The sequence below is a fragment of the Brienomyrus brachyistius genome, chromosome 16 (genome assembly GCF_023856365.1).
Source record: "Brienomyrus brachyistius isolate T26 chromosome 16, BBRACH_0.4, whole genome shotgun sequence".
NCBI lineage: Eukaryota > Metazoa > Chordata > Actinopteri > Osteoglossiformes > Mormyridae > Brienomyrus > Brienomyrus brachyistius.
In genome coordinates, this window is record NC_064548.1 from 4,608,308 (window position 1) to 4,630,631 (window position 22,324).

The following is a 22,324-nucleotide window of genomic DNA, read 5'->3' on the forward strand; positions in this document are numbered from 1 at the left end:
GTGTTTTTTAAAAGTTGCTCAGGTGTAAAACCTCATGTCACACTCAGCACACTGATATGGTTTTTCACCTGAATGAAATCTCATGTGAACTTTTAAGGAATAAGCTACAGTAAACCTCTGTCCGCACTCAGAACAAATGTGGGGCTTTTCACCTGAGTGAACCCTCTGGTGTTTCTTTAAGTAGAATCTGGTTGTGAATCCTTTTCCACACTGGTCACAAATGTATGTTTTTCTGTTAAATGAGTTTCTTCGTGTTTAGCCAAATGAGTCTGATTTGCAAAGGTCTTCTCAAATTCATTATAACTGTGCATGTTTTCACCTGAATGTGTTCTGTAGTGGATATTTAAGCTAGAAGAGCTTTTAAAACTCTTTCCACAATCCAAACAACCATGCTTATTCATATTTGAATTATCCTGCTGGTGCTGCTCTATTTGGAATGAGTCGACACAATAACTTTCTTGATTATTGTGATCACTTCTGGAAAATCACAACTGTCCAGTATCTGGAGTTAATAAATCCCCTTTACATCTCTCTTCTTCATCCTCTTTACACAGCTCAGGCTCAGAAATAATTGCAAACTCAATGAAATCTGTTAGCTGTCACTAAGTTCACACTTCACGCCTGTTATTTTGTCACCACCATCAAACTGTGACAACCTTATGTCTCACCTAATCATAGCCTGGATCAACTGTTTCAGTTTTGATTTGTTCAGATTCCAGAAATTCTTCTAATCCCACCTTGACAATACGGAGATCCTGCTTTGCATTTGAATTTTCTATGTTCTTGAAAATTGCTAGACATCCTCTTGACTCAGGTTTGGATTCTATAAATTTCTCACTATCGACACACTGTGTATTGGGGTCTTCTGCCATCTGAACATAATCTGGATCAATATGCTCAGATTTCATTTGTCTTGCATTTGGAAAGACTTCATCAGTATCACCATTCTGTATAATGGTTGTATTTGCTGTGTTTGCACAAACCGAATCAGATTCAGTCTTATCAGTCATTAACAATCTGCCTTGTGATTTTTTACGAAAATGAACTTTAAGGTGTCTTTTTAAGTAAGACATACACTTAAAATGTTTCCCACAATGGTCACACTTGCTTGGTTTTTCTTCTGAATGAGTTCTCATATGTACTGTTAATCCGCTTCCTTGAGCAAAACTTTTCTCACACATTGTGCAACTATACGGCTTCTCACCAGAATGAATTCTCATGTGTATATTTAAGTGCACTGCCTGGGCAAAACTTTTTCCACATTCGGTACAGATGTATGGTTTTTCCCCAGAGTGAACCCTCTTGTGTACTTTTAAGCTAGAAGGGCTTTTAAAACGCTTTCCACAATCCAAACAACCATATTTATTCATATTTGAGTTATCCTGCTGGTGCTGTTCTATTTGGAATGAGTTGACACAATAACTTTTTTGATTATTGTGATCATTTCGGGAAAATGACAACTGCTTGGTATCTGGAGTTAATAAATCCATTTCAAATGTCTCTTCATCCTCATTACACACCTCAGTTGTAGAATTAGTTGCAAAATCATTTAAATCTGTTACGCCTTCACTAAATTCACATTTCACACCTGTTCTGTCACAATCAGCAAACTGTGACACAACATTATGTCTCTGGTCACAGGATGGATCAGTCGTTTCGATTTTGATTTCCTCAGAATCCAGACATTCTTCTAGTCCCACCTTGACAATACTGAGATCCTGCATTGCATTTGAATTTTCTATGTGCTTGAAAATTGCTAGACGTCTTCTTGACTCAAGATTGGCTTCAGTAAATTTCTCACTATCGATACACTGTGTATTGGGGTCTTCTGCCACCTGAATATAATCTGGATCAATATGCTCAGATTTCATTTGTCTTGCATTCAGAGAAACATCATTCATATCTGCATTCTGTATGATGGTTGTATATGCTGTGTTGGCACAATCCGTAACAGATTCAGTCTTAACAGTTCTTGTCAATCTGCCTTGTGATTTTTCACCAGAATGAACTTTAAGGTGTTTTTTTAAGTAATATGTACACTTGAAATGTTTCCCACAATGGTCACACTTGCTTGGTTTTTCTTCTGAATGAGTTCTCATATGTACTGTTAATCCGCTTCTTTGTGCAAAACTTTTCTCACACAATGTACAACTATATGGCTTCTCACCTGAATGAATTCTCTTATGCATATTTAAGTGTGTTCTGTTAGTAAAACTCTTTCCACATTCAGTACAGCTGTACGGTTTTTCCCCAGAGTGAACTCTCTTGTGCACAGTTAAGTGGAATAACGTGGTAAAACTCTTTCCACATTCACTACAGCTGTAAGGTTTCTCAGAGTGACAATGTCTTCGTAGAGAGACTGCATTCTTAAAACTCTTTCCACACTGACCACAGACATTTGGTCTTTCTCCAGAATGGTTTAAAATGTGGTTCTTGTAGGTTGCTCGGGTAAAAAACCTCATTCCACATTCGGTGCACTGATATGGTTTTTCCCCAGAATGAAACCTCATGTGGACCTTTAAAGATCCTGCTACAGTAAACCTCTGTCCGCATTCCGAACATACATGGGGCTTTTCACCTGTATGAACACTCTGGTGTTTCTTCAAATACTCTGAACGGGTGAAACCTTTTCCACACTGTCCACAAATGTATTTTTTTTCAGCTGAATGCATTTTCATGTGTTTCGTAACGGCAGCTACATTGGGAAATATCTTTCCACATTCATTGCAACCATATCTTTGTTCAACCGAATAAGGGTTACTGTCTGTCCTTGTAGTCAAAAGTCCTCCATTGCTCAAATCAATTCCATTCCTCGGAGATGAAGGAATGGGCTGCTCCTCTTGATGAGCTCCGTTTGATCTCTCTTTACAATCCCATTCTAGTCGTGCCTCTGATTTCTCCTCTACAAATCCACTGGAAACTACTATATCTCCACTTGATTCAGACTTTATTTGGTCGACTGTAATTTCACCCCCATTAGTGCACTGAGAGTCATTGTACTGTGATGAACAAACTGAATCTGGACCAGTCCCTTTCTCCGTTTGATGATACTCCAGGCAAACTCCCAATCCCATCTTCTCAGTGCCGGGATTCTGCATAGCAGCAACATCCCCTGTATGGGTGCAGCCCAGATCAGATTCCTTTTTAACACACAAGGCCATGATTCCTCACTTCGCAGGCCAGGGTGTCAAGTGTAACATGCTCAGTCCCTCACTACGCTGTTCTCTGAGCTCCTCTTCTTTGTATGTTGTTTATACGTTGTACGTTGTTCGTCTCTGTGAGCTGCTGTGAATATACACTGTGATTCACCTGTGATGGAGGAGGATTTATTTTACATAGAGCCCCACACTCACCAGAGACTCATCAACCCACACAGCAGTGTTCAAGTCCCTGCCACTGAAGCCTATGCTGAATCAGAAAAAGGTTAGCTTTTTCATCATTATTCACGTTTTTTGACAAACATAATTAGGTACTTGAAGAACAGTAACAGTTCAGTACTGGTGAAGTTGAAAAAGACATATTTAACAATATCCATTTAAAAACAAAAGATTACCCGAATATATCCCTATCATTAAAAAGGAAACTTGTGACGATCTTTCCTGTGAACATTAGCTACATTAAATGTCACATAAATGTAATTATTCATGTATCATCTTGGAGGTATTAATTCCATCTGCATTTTGCTATAGCTTGCAAGTATGCGAATTACTATTAAGATATTGAAGAAAAACGTTATATATGCTGAATGATTGAATCCAATTTTAACATTCACATTATATAAACTAAACACGGTTTCAAAAAGTAGTCGTAACTAATTATTTGTTAGTATTGTGAGTCACTAGCTTTAGAATTGTCATCTTTTAGAAGTCAAAAAGTCAAACTGATGAAAAAGGTTTATTTCTGATGCGAAGCATTTTTACTCAGTAAACACAAAGACCGTGGATATTAAACATTTTGAAATTCCATTGCGCTCACTAGAAGCTGAGTTGTTTGTCCCAGTAATGTCTTACTAAATTCTGACAGATCTTTACCGCTAAACTTTAAAGGTACCTTTAAAATGGTCAAGGCACAATATCCAAGTAACAGTTAATATTAGGATATATTTAAATACAATTATTTTCATTGCTTTAACACAGCATTTCAATGCTGAAAACTTCTTGATCATGAAAAATTTTAATAATTAGAAAGTTTTGTTGTTTATAAAACTCAGGACATCATAAATAAATTTTTAAAAATATTTCCAGTAACGTGTTTGCTTAAAATGGCTGAAATTTGGAAATAACACATATTACACCGTATGTAAATAATTTAGATATCGTGGAACGTGACAGTTGTCTACGAAGTGTAGCCCTGTACGGTTCTTACAAATAAAAAGCGCATCTAGATACCGAAACAGCGGCTTTGCACCTCCTGTAACTCATGGCATAAATGCAAAAGCCCTCAGACTGATAATGCTGCTGAAAATCTGTCCGCTTCACCATAAACATTTCCTAGTGGATTCCCAGACAGATGCTTAATTTTGAACCTTAGACTAACAATTCGGATTTTAGTAGCATTTTTAATCGGGAAACGAGTTCAATAACGAAAACATGCAAAATTTACCTTTAGAATAAAGAATTCGATCCCTTTCTTAAAAACTGTATAGAAGAACAATGTCCGGAGAAAAAATACAGACAAAATGTGCAAGCTCAATGTTATAAAAATGAACAAGCTTATGTTTTACATTTCGCCCGTATCCCTATCATTAATGGTTTTGTAGTGATTCTGCCCATAAATTTCCGCAGACAATATACCACAGAACATAACTTCTTCCTCTTTATTCTAGTAAGGGCGCCAACAATAACTAGGTGCATTACCGCCACCCAGCGGCGTGGAGAGTGAACTAACAACTGACAATGAACTGCGCTTTAACTCAGGGGTACTCAGTTATTTTGGATTCAAATTGCATCATTGACACAAAACATGGTCCCCTCGCTGGGATTTCGCTAACCGAAGATAGTTTATGAAACGAGAGGGGGGATCAATCACATGACTCATCTTGCTTTCTAACTGAATATACACTGTTTCTGTACGTATACTCATCTATTCATACATGTATGTCCACATTACAGCCCATAATTAAAATATAAAAGGAAACAGAAAACTGATATTTTGTATCATTATCTTCTTTATAGAGTGGCAGGATGGTGCAGTGGTTGCACTGTTGCCTCACACCTCTGTAACCTGGGTAGGAGTCTCTGCCAGGGTTCCATGTGTGTGGAGTTTGCATGTTCTCCCCATGCTGTCGTGGGGTTTCCTCAGCGTGGTTTGGTTTTGCCCAATTGTTCAAAAACATGCTGATGCTGATTGCAGTTGCCCGTAGGTGTGTGCGTGTGAGTGAGTATGCTCTGTGATGGGTTGTTGCCCCATCCTGGGTTGTTCCCTGCCTTGCGCCTGTAGCCTCTGGGATAGTCTCTGGACCCCCTGTGACCCTAAACATGATAAGCGCTATAAGAAAATGGATGAATGGATATCCTTTTTTATCCCCCCCCCCCCCCCCACAGCACCCCTGATTATGTGTAATGCTGTCTTCTGAGGACTGTGGAATATTTTCATCTGAAGCTTAATGTAAATTTATAAAAAAGTAACACATACATGTTTGAAAACTCTACATGGCCTCTTGAGCAATGAGGAAGGAAAAATGGTATAAAACTCGCAATGGTATCTATGTTCTCTCTGTACTGTTTGGATCAATTTATCCGTCTACAAATGTCACTGTCAGGTATGATGACCAGCAAAGGTGGTCACTTGTGTGGATACAGGGTAGAAAAGCGGAGTTTATTCAGGAGCAATCAAAGCCATAATCCACAGCCTGAGTCGACACCAGCGAATGCCAAAGCAGGATCCAAATCACAAACGAAGCCGTGGTCGAGTAACATGCGAGTAACGGGTGATGACTGTCAGATAGTTGGAGGGCGACAGAGAATCAGGACTCAGGCGATGGACGGTCTCGTGCTCTGAAGACAAAAGGCAGGGTCAGGAAGCAGGCAGGCAGGCAGGTACTGAGATATAGGAAAACACTCAAACTCCAGGAAAATGAGGAAGACCTTGTGTATGAACACAACATCAGGTGAACTAAAATAGTCTCCACTCATGAGAAAAATTAGTATCACGTGAGGGCGTAGCTACCCAAAACCGGAAAAATACCAATGCAGACACATGTAACCTGGGCGGGCACCGTATTCAGGAGGGTCAGACCGATCAGGGCATCCCTGGGGGTGTGGGTTTCATGACATCATCCAGGGATCCCAAGGGTTGATCATGTGTCACATTATGGGCAAAGGCAGGTATAAGGAAAATCGAAAGGGGCTTTATTACACAAGACTACAAGCAAGGCCAAAGGAAAGGGACCACAGGGGGCCAAAATGGGGTAGGATCAGACCAGAACACAGGGCACACTGGGGAGCATAAGCAGGCAACAACATCAATCACTGGACTGGGGAGCTCAAGACAGGGAGGCACTATATACACCACTGACGAGGGAGCAGACGAGAGGCACCTGGGGTGATCCACACAAAGGCTGTACCGAGAGGAAAGATTAAACAAGTAACAGGTGTGGCTCAAATGAGCGGAGAGAACAGAGGGGAAAGGAATGCAGAGCGTGACACCGTGACAGACCTCATACAATGTTTTCACACCTAAGAGATTACTTACCTGTTCATGTTAATAGAAAATGAAACAAACACATGATTATTGATTGGAATACAGTCCCAGACATTAATGACAAATTAACAGTTTACTACTAAAGGTTTTCACCTCTAACACTAATTCAAATGTTATTCACAAATAAGACACCATAGGCAAAAATCCAAGTCAGGACCCAATGAAAACAAAGTTAAGTCAGTACTAAGAATGATAATTTAGTGTATTAAGATGGATTAAAAAAATAAAACAATGAATGATAATAGGAAAGTTTAGGTCTTAAAAAAAAATCAAAAATCAAATTAATAGCAAACGTAAATAACTGCACTGAGCAAAATGTATAAGTGGCATCTCCCCTCTCTGTGAAATTGCTGGTAAAAATGCCTATATTCTCATCCCCGAACTGTACTGGTTTTCTGTAAGACTCCAGAGAGAAAAAACAGTTGAAAGGGGCCCACTGGGTGATGCGTAATGCATGTGCTCAGATGCTTGAATGCTTAATGAAATACATACCAGTCACCATGACATGTATGATACAGACAAAATCCATGCAAAACCCTTTCCAGCAGCAAACAGAAAAGCATTTAGGTTCTTTACAAAAATATAAAGACATATAAACTTAAAAAACCAAAGAATAAAAGTAAGGACAATATATATATATATAAAATGTATATAGGTAAAATAAGTATTTATTAATAAATTAACAAATTGAGCAGTTACAAATTCATGATTATGCATGAATTATAATTTTATAATTCTAATTCCACCTTGATCACTGTTTACAAAAGGCTAGTGGACTTCACTTACACAGAAAAACATTCTGAGGGTAGTACACAAAAATATCTAAACATAATTCAAATATGATAAATTTAAGTTTCACAAATTTGTAGTCCCCTTTTACATAACAGTATGTGTGATACATGTGTTCATTTTCTTTTCTTCAAGAGTTCAGGTCTAAAATCTGTTTTTACTATATCACCTTTGTCAATTGAATAGATTCTCTCATGTTTTTTTAAGTTACTAATATAGGAAAATTTCGACAGATTAACAAATTAAGGCGTTACAAATTCATGGAAATCTTTTGTAATTTCTAATTCCACCTTCATCTGTGGAAGAGGTGACCGCTATTTACAAAATGCTAGAGGACTTCACTCACACAGAAAAAAATTCTGAATAAAGTACACAAAAATAGTTGAACAAATTTGAAATGTGTTAAAGTTCTCCATTTACACAACAGTATGTCCGATGCATGTGTTCATTTTCTTATCTTCAACAAATCCCAGTTTTTACTATATCACCGTTGTCAACTGAATGGATTCTCTCATGTTTTTTTAAGTTACTAATATTGGAAAATTTCTTTCCGCACACAGTGCAACAATGATGTCTTTCCCCTGAGGTCACTTTAAGATGTCTTCTTAAATATGATACATCGGTAAAACATCTTTTCACATGTTTTTTTAAGTTACTAATGTCAGAAAAACTCTTTCCACATACTGTACAAGTGAACGGTTTCTCACCAGAATGAATCCTTTTGTGCACTGTTAGGTGAATTGCTCGAGTAAAACTCTTTCCACATTCAGTACAAGTGTAAGGTCTCTCAGAGTGACAGTGTCGTCCTAAGGATGCAGCATCCTTAAAACTCTTCCCACATTTGCCACAGATACTTGGCCTTTCTTCAGAATGCTTTAAAAGGTGTTTTTTAAAAGTTGCTCGGGTGTAAAACCTCATTTCACACTCAGCACACTGATATGGTTTTTCGCCTGAATGAAATCTCATGTGAACTTTTAAGGAATAAGCTACAGTAAACCTCTGTCCGCACTCAGAACAAATGTGGGGCTTTTCACCTGAGTGAACCCTCTGGTGTTTCTTTAAGTAGAATCTGGTTGTGAATCCTTTTCCACACTGGTCACAAATGTATGTTTTTTCTGTTAAATGAGTCTCTTTGTGTCTTGCCAAATGGGTCCGATTTGCAAAGGTCTTCCCACATTCATTACATCTGTGTGTTTTTTCACCTGAATGAGTTTTTTTGTGTATTTTTAAGGTAGAAGGGTTTTTCAAACTCTTTCTACAATGCAAACTACCATGCTTATTCATATTTGAATTATCCTGCTGGTGCTGCTCTATTTGGAATGAATCTAAACAATCACTTTTTTGATTACTGTGATCATTTCTGGAAAATGACACCTGCATGGTATCTGAATTTAACTGTGACTCAACAATATGTCTCACCTGATTATAGCATGACTCAATTGTTTCAGTTTTGATTTGCTCAGATTCCAGACATTCTTCTAATCCCACCTTGACAATACGGAGATCCTGCATTGCATTTGAATTTTCTATGTTCTTGAAAATTGCTAGACGTCCTCTTGACTTAGGTTTGGATTCGGTATATTTCTCACTATTGACACACTTTGTATTGGGGTCTTCTGCCATCTGAACATAATCTGGGTCAATATGTTCAGATTTTATTTGTCTAGCATTTGGAAAGACTTCATCAGTATCACCATTCTGTATAATGGTTGTATTTGCTGTGTTTGCACAAACCGAATCAGATTCAGTCTTATCAGTCATTAACAATCTGCCTTGTGATTTTTTACAAAAATGAACTTTAAGGTGTCTTTTTAAGTAAGACATACACTTAAAATGTTTCCCACAATGGTCACACTTGCTTGGTTTTTCTTCTGAATGAGTTCTCATATGTACTGTTAATCCGCTTCCTTGAGCAAAACTTTTCTCACACATTGTGCAACTATACGGCTTCTCACCAGAATGAATTCTCATATGTATGTTTAAGTGCACTGCCTGGGCAAAACTCTTTCCACATTTGGTACAGCTGTATGGTTTTTCCCCAGAGTGAATTCTCTTGTGTACTTTTAAGCTAGAAGGGCTTTTAAAATGCTTTCCACAATCCAAACAACCATGCTTATTCATATTTGAGTTATCCTGCTGGTGCTGCTCTATTTGGAATGAGTTGACACAATAACTTTTTTGATTATTGTGATCATTTCTGGAAAATGACAACTGCTTGGTATCTGGAGTTAATAAATCCATTTCAAATGTCTCTTCACCCTCATTACACACCTCAGTTGTAGAATTAGTTGCAAAATCATTTAAATCTGTTACGCCTTCACTAAATTCAAATTTCACACCTGTTCTGTCACAATCAGCAAACTGTGGCTCAATAATATGTCTCAACTGATTAGAGCCTGCATCAATCAATTCAGTTTTAATTTGCTCAGAATCCAGACATTCTTCTAGTCCCACCTTGACAATACTGAGATCCTGCATTGCATTTGAATTTTCTATGTGCTTGAAAATTGCTAGACGTCTTCTTGACTCAAGATTGGCTTCAGTAAATTTCTCACTATCGACACACTGTGTATTGGGGTGTTTTGCCATCTGAACATAATCTGGATCAATATGCTCAGATTTCATTTGTCTTGCATTCAGAGAAACATCATTCATATCTGCATTCTGTATGATGGTTGTATATGCTGTGTTGGCACAATCCGTAACAGATTCAGTCTTAACAGTTCTTGTCAATCTGCCTTGTGATTTTTCACCAGAATGAACTTTAAGGTGTTTTTTTAAGTAATATGTACACTTGAAATGTTTCCCACAATGGTCACACTTGCTTGGTTTTTCTTCTGAATGTGTTCTCATATGTACTGTTAATCCGCTTCTTTGTGCAAAATTTTTCTCACACAATGTGCAACCATATGGCTTCTCACCCGAATGAATTCTCATATGCATATTTAGGTTTGTTCCGTTAGTAAAACTCTTCCCACATTCAGTACAGCTGTACGGTTTTTCCCCAGAGTGAACTCTCTTGTGCACAGTTAAGTGGAATAACGTGGTAAAACTCTTTCCACATTCACTACAGCTGTAAGGTTTCTCAGAGTGACAATGTCTTCGTAGAGAGACTGCATTCTTAAAACTCTTTCCACACTGACCACAGACATTTGGTCTTTCTCCAGAATGGTTTAAAATGTGGTTCTTGTAGGTTGCTCGGGTAAAAAACCTCATTCCACATTCGGTGCACTGATATGGTTTTTCCCCAGAATGAAACCTCATGTGGACCTTTAAAGATCCTGCTACAGTAAACCTCTGTCCGCATTCCGAACATACATGGGGCTTTTCACCTGTATGAACACTCTGGTGTTTCTTCAAATACTCTGAACGGGTGAAACCTTTTCCACACTGTCCACAAATGTATTTTTTTTCAGCTGAATGCATTTTCATGTGTTTCGTAATGGCAGCTACATTGGGAAATATCTTTCCACATTCATTGCAACCATATCTTTGTTCACCTGAATAAGGGTTACTGTCTGTCCTTGTAGTCAAAAGTCCTCCATTGCTCAAATCAATTCCATTCCTCTGAGATGAAGGAATGGGCTGCTCCTCTTGATGAGCTCCGTTTGATCTCTCTTTACAATCCCATTCTAGTCGTGCCTCTGATTTCTCCTCTATAAATCCACTGGAAACTACTATATCTCCACTTGATTCAGACTTTATTTGGTCGACTGCAATTTCACCCCCATTAGTGTACTGAGAGTCATTGTACTGTGATGAACAAACTGAATCTGGACCAGTCCCTTTCTCCGTTTGATGATACTCCAGGCAAACTCCCAATCCCATCTTCTCAGTCCCGGGATTCTGCATAGCAGCAACATCCCCTGTATGGGCGCAGCCCAGATCAGATTCATTTTTAACACACAAGGCCATGATTCCTCACTTCGCAGGCCAGGGCGTCAAGTGTAACATGCTCAGTCCCTCACTACGCTGTTCTCTGAGCTCCTCTTCCTTGTATGTTACTTTGTTTCTTATTGAAAAAGGGAACTTGTGACGATCTTTCCTGTGAACATTAGCAGCATTAGAAATCACATCGCAATTATTTATCTATCACTTTTGAAGGTATTCATTCCAAGTGCATTTTGCTATAGCTTGCGAGTATGCAAATTTATATAAAAATATTGAATAAAACGTTATATATACTGAATTATTGAATTCAATTTTAACATTCACATCATATAAACTAAATACGGTCTCAAACAGTAGTCGTAAACGCAACGAATCGTCAGTTTTTACAATGAAGTCTAATTGAAAAAAAAAAAACGATTCGCTCAATTATAATCCGAAGATTTTTACTCCGTAAACACAACCACCGTGGATATTAAACGTTTGGAAATTCCGATGCTCACTAGTTGAGTTGTTTGTCCCATTAATCTTACTAAACTTTGACAGATCTGTAAGTCGCTCTGGCTAAGGGCGTCTGCCAAATCCTGTAAATGTAAATGTAGATCTCTAACTAGAAACAGCTAAACTTGAAAGGTATTTTTAAAATGGTCAAGACGCAATATCCAGGAAAAAAATTATATTAGGATATATTTAAATATAATTATGGTTTCATTATTTTAACACAGCATTTCAATTTTTTAAAATTCTTCATAACTTCAAATTTTAATAAAGCAAAAAGTTTTTGGTTTCTTATATATAATGTCCTGACTTTTACATTTTAACAATGTTAAATATTTCCAGTAACGTGTTTGCCTAAAATGGCTGAAATTTGGAATTTGCGAGTATTACACCGTATGTGAATAGTTTACATATCGTGGAACGTGACAGTTGTCTACGAAGTGTAGCCCTGCAAGGTTCTTACAAATAAAAAATGCATCCTGATACTGGAGCAGCGCCTTTGCACCTCCTGTAACTCATGGCATAAATGCAAAAGCCTTCAGACTGATAATGCTGCTGAAAATCTGTCCGCTTCACCATAAACATTTCCTAGTGGATTCCCAGATGCTTAGTTTTTAACCTTAGTCGGGAAAATAGTTTAATAACAAAAACATGCAAAATTTACCTTAAGAATAAAGAACACGGTCCTCTTCGAAAATAATGTGTAGAAGAATAATGTCACCACAAAAACGCAGCCCACATATATAAGTAAGCAAACTATTTCAGTGCTACAGAAAACCAACAAGCTTGTGTTTTACATTTGAACCATTCGTATCCCCACCATTAATGGTTTTGTAGTAATTCTGCCCATAGACTTCCGCAGACAATATACCACAGAACGCAACTTCTTCCTGTTTTACAGGGTAAGATGGCGCAGATATCAACTATGTGCATTACCGCCACCTAGCGGCGTGGAGAGTGAACTAAAAACTGATAATGCACTAGGGCAGGGGTGGCCAATCTTATCCGCAAAGAGCCGGTGTGTATGCAGGTTTTCGCTGCAACTCCCTAATTAGATAACTAATTAGAGGATTGATTGGCTGAAGAGTCCTCACACCTGGGTTTGAATAGCTGACTTAAAGGTTATCCTTAAAACCTGCATACACACCGGCCCTTTGTGGATAAGATTGCCCACTCCTGCACTAAACTCTAACTCAGCGGTACTCAGTTATTTTTATCACGAGATTAAAATTCCATCACTGACCCAAAAACCATGGTCCTCTCGCTTTCGACGACCGGGGGTGGTTTGTGAAACGGGAGAGGGGATCAGTCGCACGATCGGCTCTACTTTCTAACTGGATATTCACTAGTTCTGTACGTATACCCATCCATTCATATATCCATTCATTTTATCCATGTCCAGTGTAGCACACACATAGATAATTCCTCGTTAAAGTACAATAAAACCTTACTCAACGGGGCTCCGTATTAGGATTGGACAATTTAGGGATTAACGATGCTTAATATAATCAAGCAGTTAATTACATTACAATACAATCGCCAGACCAGTGGATGACATGAACACAGCACAAGAGAAACAGAACAGAAGCAAAAACCATCACAGCCCACAGGAAACAGAAAACAAATATTTTGTATTTTGAATCATTATATCCTTTTATATCCTTGGCACTCAGTATATCATGTGTAATGCTGTCTTCTGAAGACTGGATTATTTTCACCTGAAGCTTAATGCAAAATTTTAGTAATAGATGCATGTTCTGAAAACATTTTGAAAACTCTGCAATTCTTGAGCAATGAGAAGTAAAAAAAATGGTATTCTTTCAACTTTCAATGGTATCTGGATCAACTATGTATTGTTATGTATTGTTATGACACGCAGGGCAGGGACAACCAACAGTGCAGCTTCTTGCTGAAAAATCCCACAAAGACGACTTTATTCAGGGAAGCGAAAACAGGAACTGAAACACAGACAAACAACAATGACCAAACTAGTGAGTACCGGACGAGGGAGCACTCAAATATACAAGCCATACGAGGTCTAACACACGGCAGCTGGGAGTAATTAACTACAGGGGCAGGTACACTAACAAAGAGACTGACACACCCCAGGTGTGGTCCGAGCTAGGAGAACCGAGAACCAAGGACAAGGCTGACAGGAAGGGCAGGACATGATATATATAAGGTTCTCAAATTAGCAAAAAAATGATGCCGCAGTGGGGTGGCATGGTGGTGCAGTGGTTAAGATAAGATAAGATAAGAAAAAACTTTATTTATCCCGAGGGAAATTCTTTTGTCCTTTACATGCTCAGTGCAACAATAGGAGTAAAGGTAAGGTGAAGAAAAAAATAGTGCAAAATAGCTATGAGTGATACTGTATTGAATGAGTGATACTGTATTGAATGAGTGATACTGTACTGTATTGTTAGCACTGTTGCCTAAAAATATCATTATTTATCCATCCTCAGACTGGCAGAAATACACTATATTGCAAAAAGTATTGAGACACCTGCCTTTACACACATGAATTTTAATGAAATTCAATTCTTAATACACAGGCTTTAATATGGCCCCACCCATTGCAACTACAACAGCTTCAACCCATTCTGCGATTTTACATGGCCTACCACTTCGTGGCTGAGTTGCTGTTGTTCCCTATTGCACCTACTTGGGTAAAATACCACTAACAGTTGACTGTGGAATATTTAGCAGCGAGGAAATTTCACAAATGGACAGGTGGCATCCTATCAGGGAACCACGTTTGAACTCACTGAGCTCCTGAGAGCGACCCATTCTTTCACAAATGATTGTAGAAGCAATCCGCATGCCTAAGTGCTTGATTTTATACACACCTTTGGCTGTGGATGTGATTGGAACACCTGAATTCACTGATTTGGAATGGTGACCCAATACTTCTGGCAATATAGTGTATAACTACCCAGAAAAAAATACTTTTATTTTAAAGGCAACATATTTGATGTGTCACAGGTACATCTCAAAATTTGTGGAAGATTTTTAAGAAAAAATCCTGTAGGTTGTGAGTTCAAATCTTCCACCTGTTTTTGTATTTATTAGTTTTCTTGTTTTCTTAGTTTCCTTGTTCTAGGTTTCTCCCTACTTGTGTTCCATTTTGTTCTTTTATAGTTTTGTTTAATTATCCTTGTTTTCTGTTCCTTGTGTTTTATTCCCAGTTAATGTTTTCTAGTTTTTGGTATTTGTAAAGATCCCTGGTTTCCATCCATCCATTTTCCAAACCGCTTATCCTACTGGGTCGCGGGGGTCTGGAGCCTATCCCGGAAGCAATGGGCACGAGGTAGGGAACAACCCAGGATGGGGGGGCAGCCCATCGCAGGGCACACTCACACACCATTCACTCACACTTCCTTGTTAACCCTGTGTATTTAACTACCTGATTCTGCTCTGTTCCCCATGGAATCATTGACTGTGGTTTTTGACTCTGTTAGTTTTACTTCATACCCCTTTTTTATAAGTGAATGAGTTGTGACCCCCAGTGGTCCATTTTGTTTACAGTGCTTCCAGTGTTTTCAGTTTCTGTAATAAAACCCTTGTGTTCCTGTGGAGCCGCAAGTGGATCGTTCCCTTCCATTCCTGCCTGTACCGAGTCCGTCATAGAAACCCTTGAGTTCCTGACAAAAACCATATTTCAAATGAGCTAACCAGCTGAACTTGGATCACTTCAATATGACATAGAGAGCAAGACGGAGAGAAATGTCTTGTATGCAACACACATAGAGAACCTGGGTTTTACAGTGCAATATAGTTGAACTATATAAAATAATCAATTACAGCGTAAGTGCAGTGCAAAAAAATTTAACTGCAGTGTAATTGTGCAACTGAATATGATGTGTTACCCACCCAGCTATTGTATCCTATTCTGTTGCTGACAGCAGCATGGAACCATAAAAACAATACCTATCTTCTACTGGCTAGTCTTTCCTGTCTAGAAATTAGATCAGAGTTGATCTTTTGTCTGAAATACGTTAAAGTGTCACAAAATAGTTCAAAATGACAGTAAATACGAATGTGATATAGTAAATATGAATTGCAATGCTGTAAAATATGGGACAGCAAAGCTACTGCCATTCAGCAGAGCAGGTGGCATTGTGGTCTGACATGAAACTGTTGGGCTGAATGACAAAAGCGTGATAGTGAAGGACGGATTTCATACGTAATCATACCTAACACGCAGTTCCTTGGCCACCTATATCTAGTGATGACCTTGACCTAATAAGATTATCCAAAATTCTCATACTTAACATTTTATAACATTAAAAGTAGGTTTTCTGTGTTGTGTCTCTGTTCCAATGGTTACCACCGTGTAAAAATGTAAAATCGTCAAATATTTGAGAGAGATTTACTCACGTCAGCACATAAACACAAGGTCTCCAAGGGGTCCTCTTTGTGATGTCACATACTGCCACGTTACCATCCTGATATGCATTGAATGGTTTTTTTTTTAACCTTTGTTACACTGAATGAGATCGATGAATGGCAAAAGTTGGGAAAAACGTTATTCAAGTTTTAAGATGTTTTTTTAGATACAGCTTATAGCCCATCATTCGATGTACTCTAACAGTATATCACTAACAGTATTGTGCCGTAGGTGTTCATTTACATTTTAATTTCAAAAACACTTCTGTCATTACATTTTTAATCAGGACAGTTATGCTGAAGGACATTTTGACACTTGAGCTTATTAATTCCTTAATTTAATAGTTTGCAACACAAATACATCTGAGTCAACAAATGTTATGAGTTGAGAGATTTAATATTATATTTATATCTTTTTATGTTAAGTTAATGGCCTTGGAACAACAAATTAACATTGTGTCTTTGACCCCTCTATGTTTTCTCTCTGCTGTCTGGACCAAGTCACCTGCAAATGCACCAGTACATAACTTTCACCCAAACCTCGCATACCTTTTCATGCTAACTAATTAACAGGAAGTGGCACAATCTAACATAGCATTATCTATTGGAATAGAGTCCCAAACATTAAGTACCAAAAATGAAAATACACTAAATAAAGATGGATTAAAAAATAAAATATTGAATGTGGACAAGAAAATACAGGGTTTAAATTTAAAAATCAAACATTCAAAAGTATGAATGAAATTAATAGCAAACGTAAATAACTGCACTGAGTAAAACATAAAAGTGAAATCTCCCCTTTGTGAAATTGCTGGTAAAAATGCCTATATTCTCATTCCCGAACTGTACTGGTTTTCTGTAAGACTCCAGAGAGAAAGAAACAGTTGAAAGGGGCCCACTGGGTGATGTATAATGCGTGTGCTCAGGTGCTTAAGTGGCATGAATGCTTAATGATATACATACCAGTCACCATGACATGTATGATACAGACAAAATCCATGCAAAAACCTTTCCAGCAGCAAACAGAAAAGCATTTAGGTTCTTTACAAAAATATAGACATATGAACTTAAAAAAACGAAGGATAAAAGTAATAACAAAATAATAAAATGTAAATAGGTCAAATAAGTATTTATTGATAGATTAACAAATTAAACAGTTACAAGTTCATGATTATTCTTTCTGAAAATTTTATTTTAATTCCACCTTCATTTGTGGAAGAGGTGATCGCTGTTTACAAAATGCTAGTGGACTTCACTCACACAGAAAAAAATTCTGAATAAAGTACACAAATTGCAAATGTGTGAAATTTAAGTTCTCCATTTACACAACAGTGTGTTCATTTACTTTTCTTCAAAAGTTCAGCAAATCCCTGTTTTTACTACCTTTGTCAATTGAATGGATTCTCTCATATTTTTTTAAGTTACTAATATTGGAAAATTTCTTTCTGCACACAGTGCAACAATGATGTCTTTCCCCCGAGGTCACTTTAAGATGTCTTCTAAAATATGACACATCGGTAAAACATATTTTTACATGTTTTTTAAAGTTACTAATGTCAGAAAAACTCTTTCCACATACTGTACAAGTGAACGGTTTCACACCAGAATGAATCCTTTTGCGCACTGTTAGGTGAATTGCACGCGTAAAACTCTTTTTTTAATTAATTGATACTTTATCGATCCCTCTGTGGGGAAATTGTCTTTACGCCTCCCTCAGCTTCCTCCATGTAGAGTAAGCTGTCGGCAAAGGGCTGCCACCCGCAATGGCGCCCAGGGAGCTGGGGGTTACAGGCCTTGCTCAAGGACCCACAGACATGCTGTGGCTGGGTTTGAACCTGTGACCTGCTGCTTACAGGAACACAGGCTTAGCCGACTGCGCTACCACATTCAGTACAAGTGTAAGGTCTCTCAGAGTGACAGTGTCGTCCTAAGGATGCAGCATCCTATAAACTCTTCCCACATTTGCCACAGATACTTGGCCTTTCTTCAGAATGCTTTAAAAGGTGTTTTTTAAAAGTTGCTCAGGTGTAAAACCTCATGTCACACTCAGCACACTGATATGGTTTTTTGCCTGAATGAAATCTCATGTGAACTTTTAAGGAATAAGCTACAGTAAACCTCTGTCCGCACTCAGAACAAATGTGGGGCTTTTCACCTGAGTGAACCCTCTGGTGTTTCTTTAAGTAGGATCTGGTTATGAATCCTTTTCCACACTGGTGACAAATGTATGTTTTTTCCATTAAATGAGTTTCTTCGTGTTTAGCCAAATGAGTCTGATTTGCAAAAGTCTTCCCACATTCATTATAACTGTGCATGTTTTCACCTGAATATGTTCTGTAGTGGACATTTAAGATAGATGGGCTTTTAAAACTCTTTCCACAATCCAAACAACCATGCTTATTCATATTTGAATTATCCTGCTGGTGCTGCTCTATTTGGAATGAATTGACACAATAACTTTCTTGATTACTGTGATCATGTCTCACCTGATTTTAGCATGAATCAATTGTTTCAGTTTAAATTTGCTCAGATTCCAGACATTCTTCTAATCCCACCTTGACAATATGGAGATCCTGCATTGCACCTGAATTTTCTACGTCCTCTTGATTCATATTTGGCTTCAGTAAATTTCTCACTATGGACACACTGTGTATTGGGGTCTTCTGCCACCTAAACATAATCTGGATCAATATGCTTAGATTTGCCTTGCATTCGGAGAGACTTCATCAATATCAGTTTTCTGTATGATGGTTGTATATGCTGGGTTGGCACAATTCAAATCAGATTGATTGTCACCAGTCATTAACAATCTGCATGGTGATTTTTCGTGAGAATGAACTTTAAGGTGTCTTTTTAAGTAAGACATACACTTAAAATGTTTCCCACAATGGTCACACTTGCTTGGTTTGTCTTCTGAATGAGTTCTCATATGTACTGTTAATCCGCTTCCTTGTGCAAAACTTTTCTCACACAATGTGCAACTATACGGCTTCTCACCAGAATGAATTCTCATATGTATCTTTAAGTTTGGTGCCTGAGTAAAACTCTTTCCACATTCGGTACAGATGTATGGTTTTTCCCCAGAGTGAATTCTCTTGTGTACTTTTAAACTAGAAGGGCTTTTAAAACTCTTTCCACAATCCAAACAACCATATTTATTCATGTTTAAATTATCCTGCTGGTGCTGTTCTATTTGGAATGAATTGACAAAATCACTTTCTTGATTGTTGTGATCATTTCTGGAAAATGACAACTGCTTGGTATCTGGAGTTAATGAATCCCTTTCAAATGTCTCTTCTTCATCCTCATTACACACCTCAGTCTCAGAAGTAGTTGCAAAATCAATTAAATCTGTTAAGCCATCATTAACTTCACACTTCACACCTGTTCTGTCACAATCAGCAAACTTTGACTCAACATTATGTCTCAACTGATCATAGCCTGGATCAATCAATTCAGTTTTAATTTGCTCAGATGCCAGACATTCTTCTAGTCCCAATTTGACAATACGGAGATCCTGCATTGCATTTGAATTTTCTGTGTGCTTGAAAATTGCTAGACGTCCTCTTGACTCAGGTTTGGATTTGGTAAATTTCTCACTATCGACACACTGTGTATTGGGGTCTTCTGCCACCAGAATATAATCTGGATCAATATGCTCAAATTTGATTTGTCTTGCATTCGGATAGACTTCATCAGTATCAGCATTCTGTATGATGGTTGTACATGCTGTGTTGGCACAATCCGAATCAGATTTAGTCTCAACAGTTAATCTGTCTTGTGATTTTTCACCAGAATGAATTTTCAGGTGTTTTTTTAAGTAATAGATACACTTAAAATGTTTCCCACAATGGTCACAAATGCTTGATTTTTCTCCTGAATGTGTTCTCATATGTACTGTTAATCCGCTTCCTTGTGCAAAACTTTTCTCACACAGCGTGCAACTATATGGCTTCTCACCAGAATGAATTCTCATGTGTATGTTTAAGTGTGCTGCCTGAGTAAAACTCTTTCCACATTCAGTACAGCTGTACGGTTTTTCCCCAGAGTGAACTCTCTTGTGTCTAGTTAAGCGAAATAAACAAGTAAAACCCTTTCCACATTCAGTGCAACTGTACGGTTTTTCAGTTAAATGAATTTCACAATGTCTTCGTAAATAGATTGCATCCTTAAAACTCTTTCCGCAATGACCACAGACATTTGGTCTTTCTCCAGAATGGTTTAAAATGTGGTTCTTGTAGGTTGCTCGGGTAAAAAACCTCATTCCACATTCGGTGCACTGATATGGTTTTTCACCAGAATGAAACCTCATGTGCACTTTTAAAGAATCTGATGCAGTAAACCTCTGTCCGCATTCCGAACATACATGGGGCTTTTCACCCGTGTGAACTCTCTGGTGTTTCTTCAAACACTCTGAACGGGTGAAACCTTTTCCACACTGTTCACAAATATATTTTTTTTCAGGTGAATGCATTTTCATATGTCTTGTTAAGGCAGCTACATTGGGAAATATCTTTCCACATTCATTGCAACCATGTGTTTGTTCACCTGAATAAGGGTTACTGTCTGTCCTTGTCAAAAGTCCTCTATTGCTCAAATCAATTCCATTCAAGTAAAGATGCTGGTGCTGTTTCTTATCAAATGCATTAGTGGAACTTGTTACAAACTGCAAAGAGCCTAACCAATCAGTATGAATGTCTTTTCTCCGAGATGAAGGAATGGGCTGCTCCTCTTGATGAGCTCCGTTTGATCTCTCTTTACAATCCCATTCTAGTAGCGTGTCTGATTTCTCCTCTATAAATCCACTGGAAACGACTATATCTCCACTTGATTCAGACTTTATTTGGTCGACTGTAATTTCACCCCCATTAGTGTACTGAGAGTCATTGTACTGTGATGAACAAACTGAATCTGGACCGGTCCCTTTCTGTGTTTGATGATACTCCAGGCAAACTCCCAATCCCATCTTCTCAGTCCCGGGATTCTGCATAGCAGCAACATCCCCTGTATGGGTGCAGCCCAGATCAGATTCATTTTTAACACACAAGGCCATGATTCCTCACTTCGCAGGCCAGGGCGTCAAGTGTAACATGCTCAGTCCCTCACTACGCTGTTCTCCGAGCTCTTCTTCCTTGTACGTTGTTTTGTTTGTGATCGTCTCTGTGAGCTGCTGTGAATATACACTGTGATTCACCTGTGATGGAGGAGGATTCATTTTACATAGAGCCCCACACTCACCAGAGACTCATCAACCCACACAGCAGAGTTCAAGCCCCTGCTACTGAAGCCTATGCTGAATCAGAAAAAGGTTAGTTTTTTCATCATTATTCACAGTTTTGACAAACGTAATTAATTGCTTGAACAATATTAGCAGTTTAGTACTGGTGAAGAAGAAATAATCTAGCAATATCCATTTAAAAACAACAGAATACCAAAATATATCCCTGTTATTAAAAAAGTAAACTTGGGGCGATCTTTCCTGTGAACATTAGCTGCATTAAAAGTCACACAAATGTAACTATTTCCAACTCCATTTTGTTATATCTAGCTTGCAAATATGTGAATTATTAAAATATTAAAGAAAAACGTCATATATACTGAATGACTGAATCCAGTTTTAACATTCACATTATATAAACTAAACACGGTCTCAAACAGGAGTCGTTATCGATTATTTGTTAGTATTGCGAGTTAGTATACTTTCGAATCGTCATGTTTTACAATGAAGTCCAACTGGGGAAAAAAGGAATATTCGCTCATTTATGATGCGAAGCATTTTTACTCAGTAACCCCAACGACCGTAGATATAAAACGTTTGGAAATTCACTAGAAGCTGAGTTGTCTGTTCCACTAATTTATCTTACTAAACTCCGACAGATCGTTAGAAACAGTTGAACTTCAAAGGCATTTATAAAATGGCAAAGGCGCAACATCCAGGTAATAATTAATATTAGGCTATATTCTAATAAAACAATGAAAATGATAATTGTAACACAGCATTTCAATGCTGAAAACTTCTTGATCAGGTCGTTTTAATAATGCAAAAGTTTCGTTTTTC

General features: G+C 37.9%; 3 protein-coding genes across 20 annotated transcripts in view; all 3 read right to left on the minus strand.

Moving 5' to 3' along the window:
• Positions 1-22,324, minus strand: part of LOC125709638 (zinc finger protein 184-like) — a 42,615-nt gene that overhangs the window by 8,693 nt on the left and 11,598 nt on the right. The window lies entirely within an intron of this gene.
• LOC125709635 (zinc finger protein ZFP2-like) overlaps positions 1-22,324 on the minus strand; it is a 44,399-nt gene that overhangs the window by 618 nt on the left and 21,457 nt on the right. For 8 of the 16 annotated variants that reach the window (XM_048978283.1, XM_048978286.1, XM_048978285.1 and 5 more), the window contains one exon: positions 17,380-21,460. The exons of 1 other annotated variant lie outside the window; for it this stretch is intronic. In XM_048978283.1, coding sequence (XP_048834240.1) covers positions 18,962-21,319 — 2,358 coding nt within the window. In that variant the 5' untranslated portion in view covers positions 21,320-21,460 and the 3' untranslated portion in view covers positions 17,380-18,961. Of the gene's footprint in view, positions 1-7,345; positions 11,537-12,541; positions 12,743-17,379; positions 21,461-22,324 lie in introns of those variants that run through there. 7 more of the 16 variants (XM_048978291.1, XM_048978289.1, XM_048978290.1 and 4 more) reach the window with 5 other exon arrangements.
• The window catches only part of LOC125709641 (zinc finger protein 571-like), a 58,376-nt gene continuing 36,058 nt past the window's right edge, over positions 7-22,324 (minus strand). Inside the window, exons 1-2 of one of the 3 annotated variants that reach the window (XM_048978300.1) lie at positions 4,603-4,810; positions 7-3,112 (exon numbers count right to left, since the gene is read on the minus strand). In XM_048978300.1, coding sequence (XP_048834257.1) covers positions 669-3,098 — 2,430 coding nt within the window. In that variant the 5' untranslated portion in view covers positions 3,099-3,112; positions 4,603-4,810 and the 3' untranslated portion in view covers positions 7-668. The other 2 variants (XR_007382786.1, XM_048978299.1) reach the window with 2 other exon arrangements.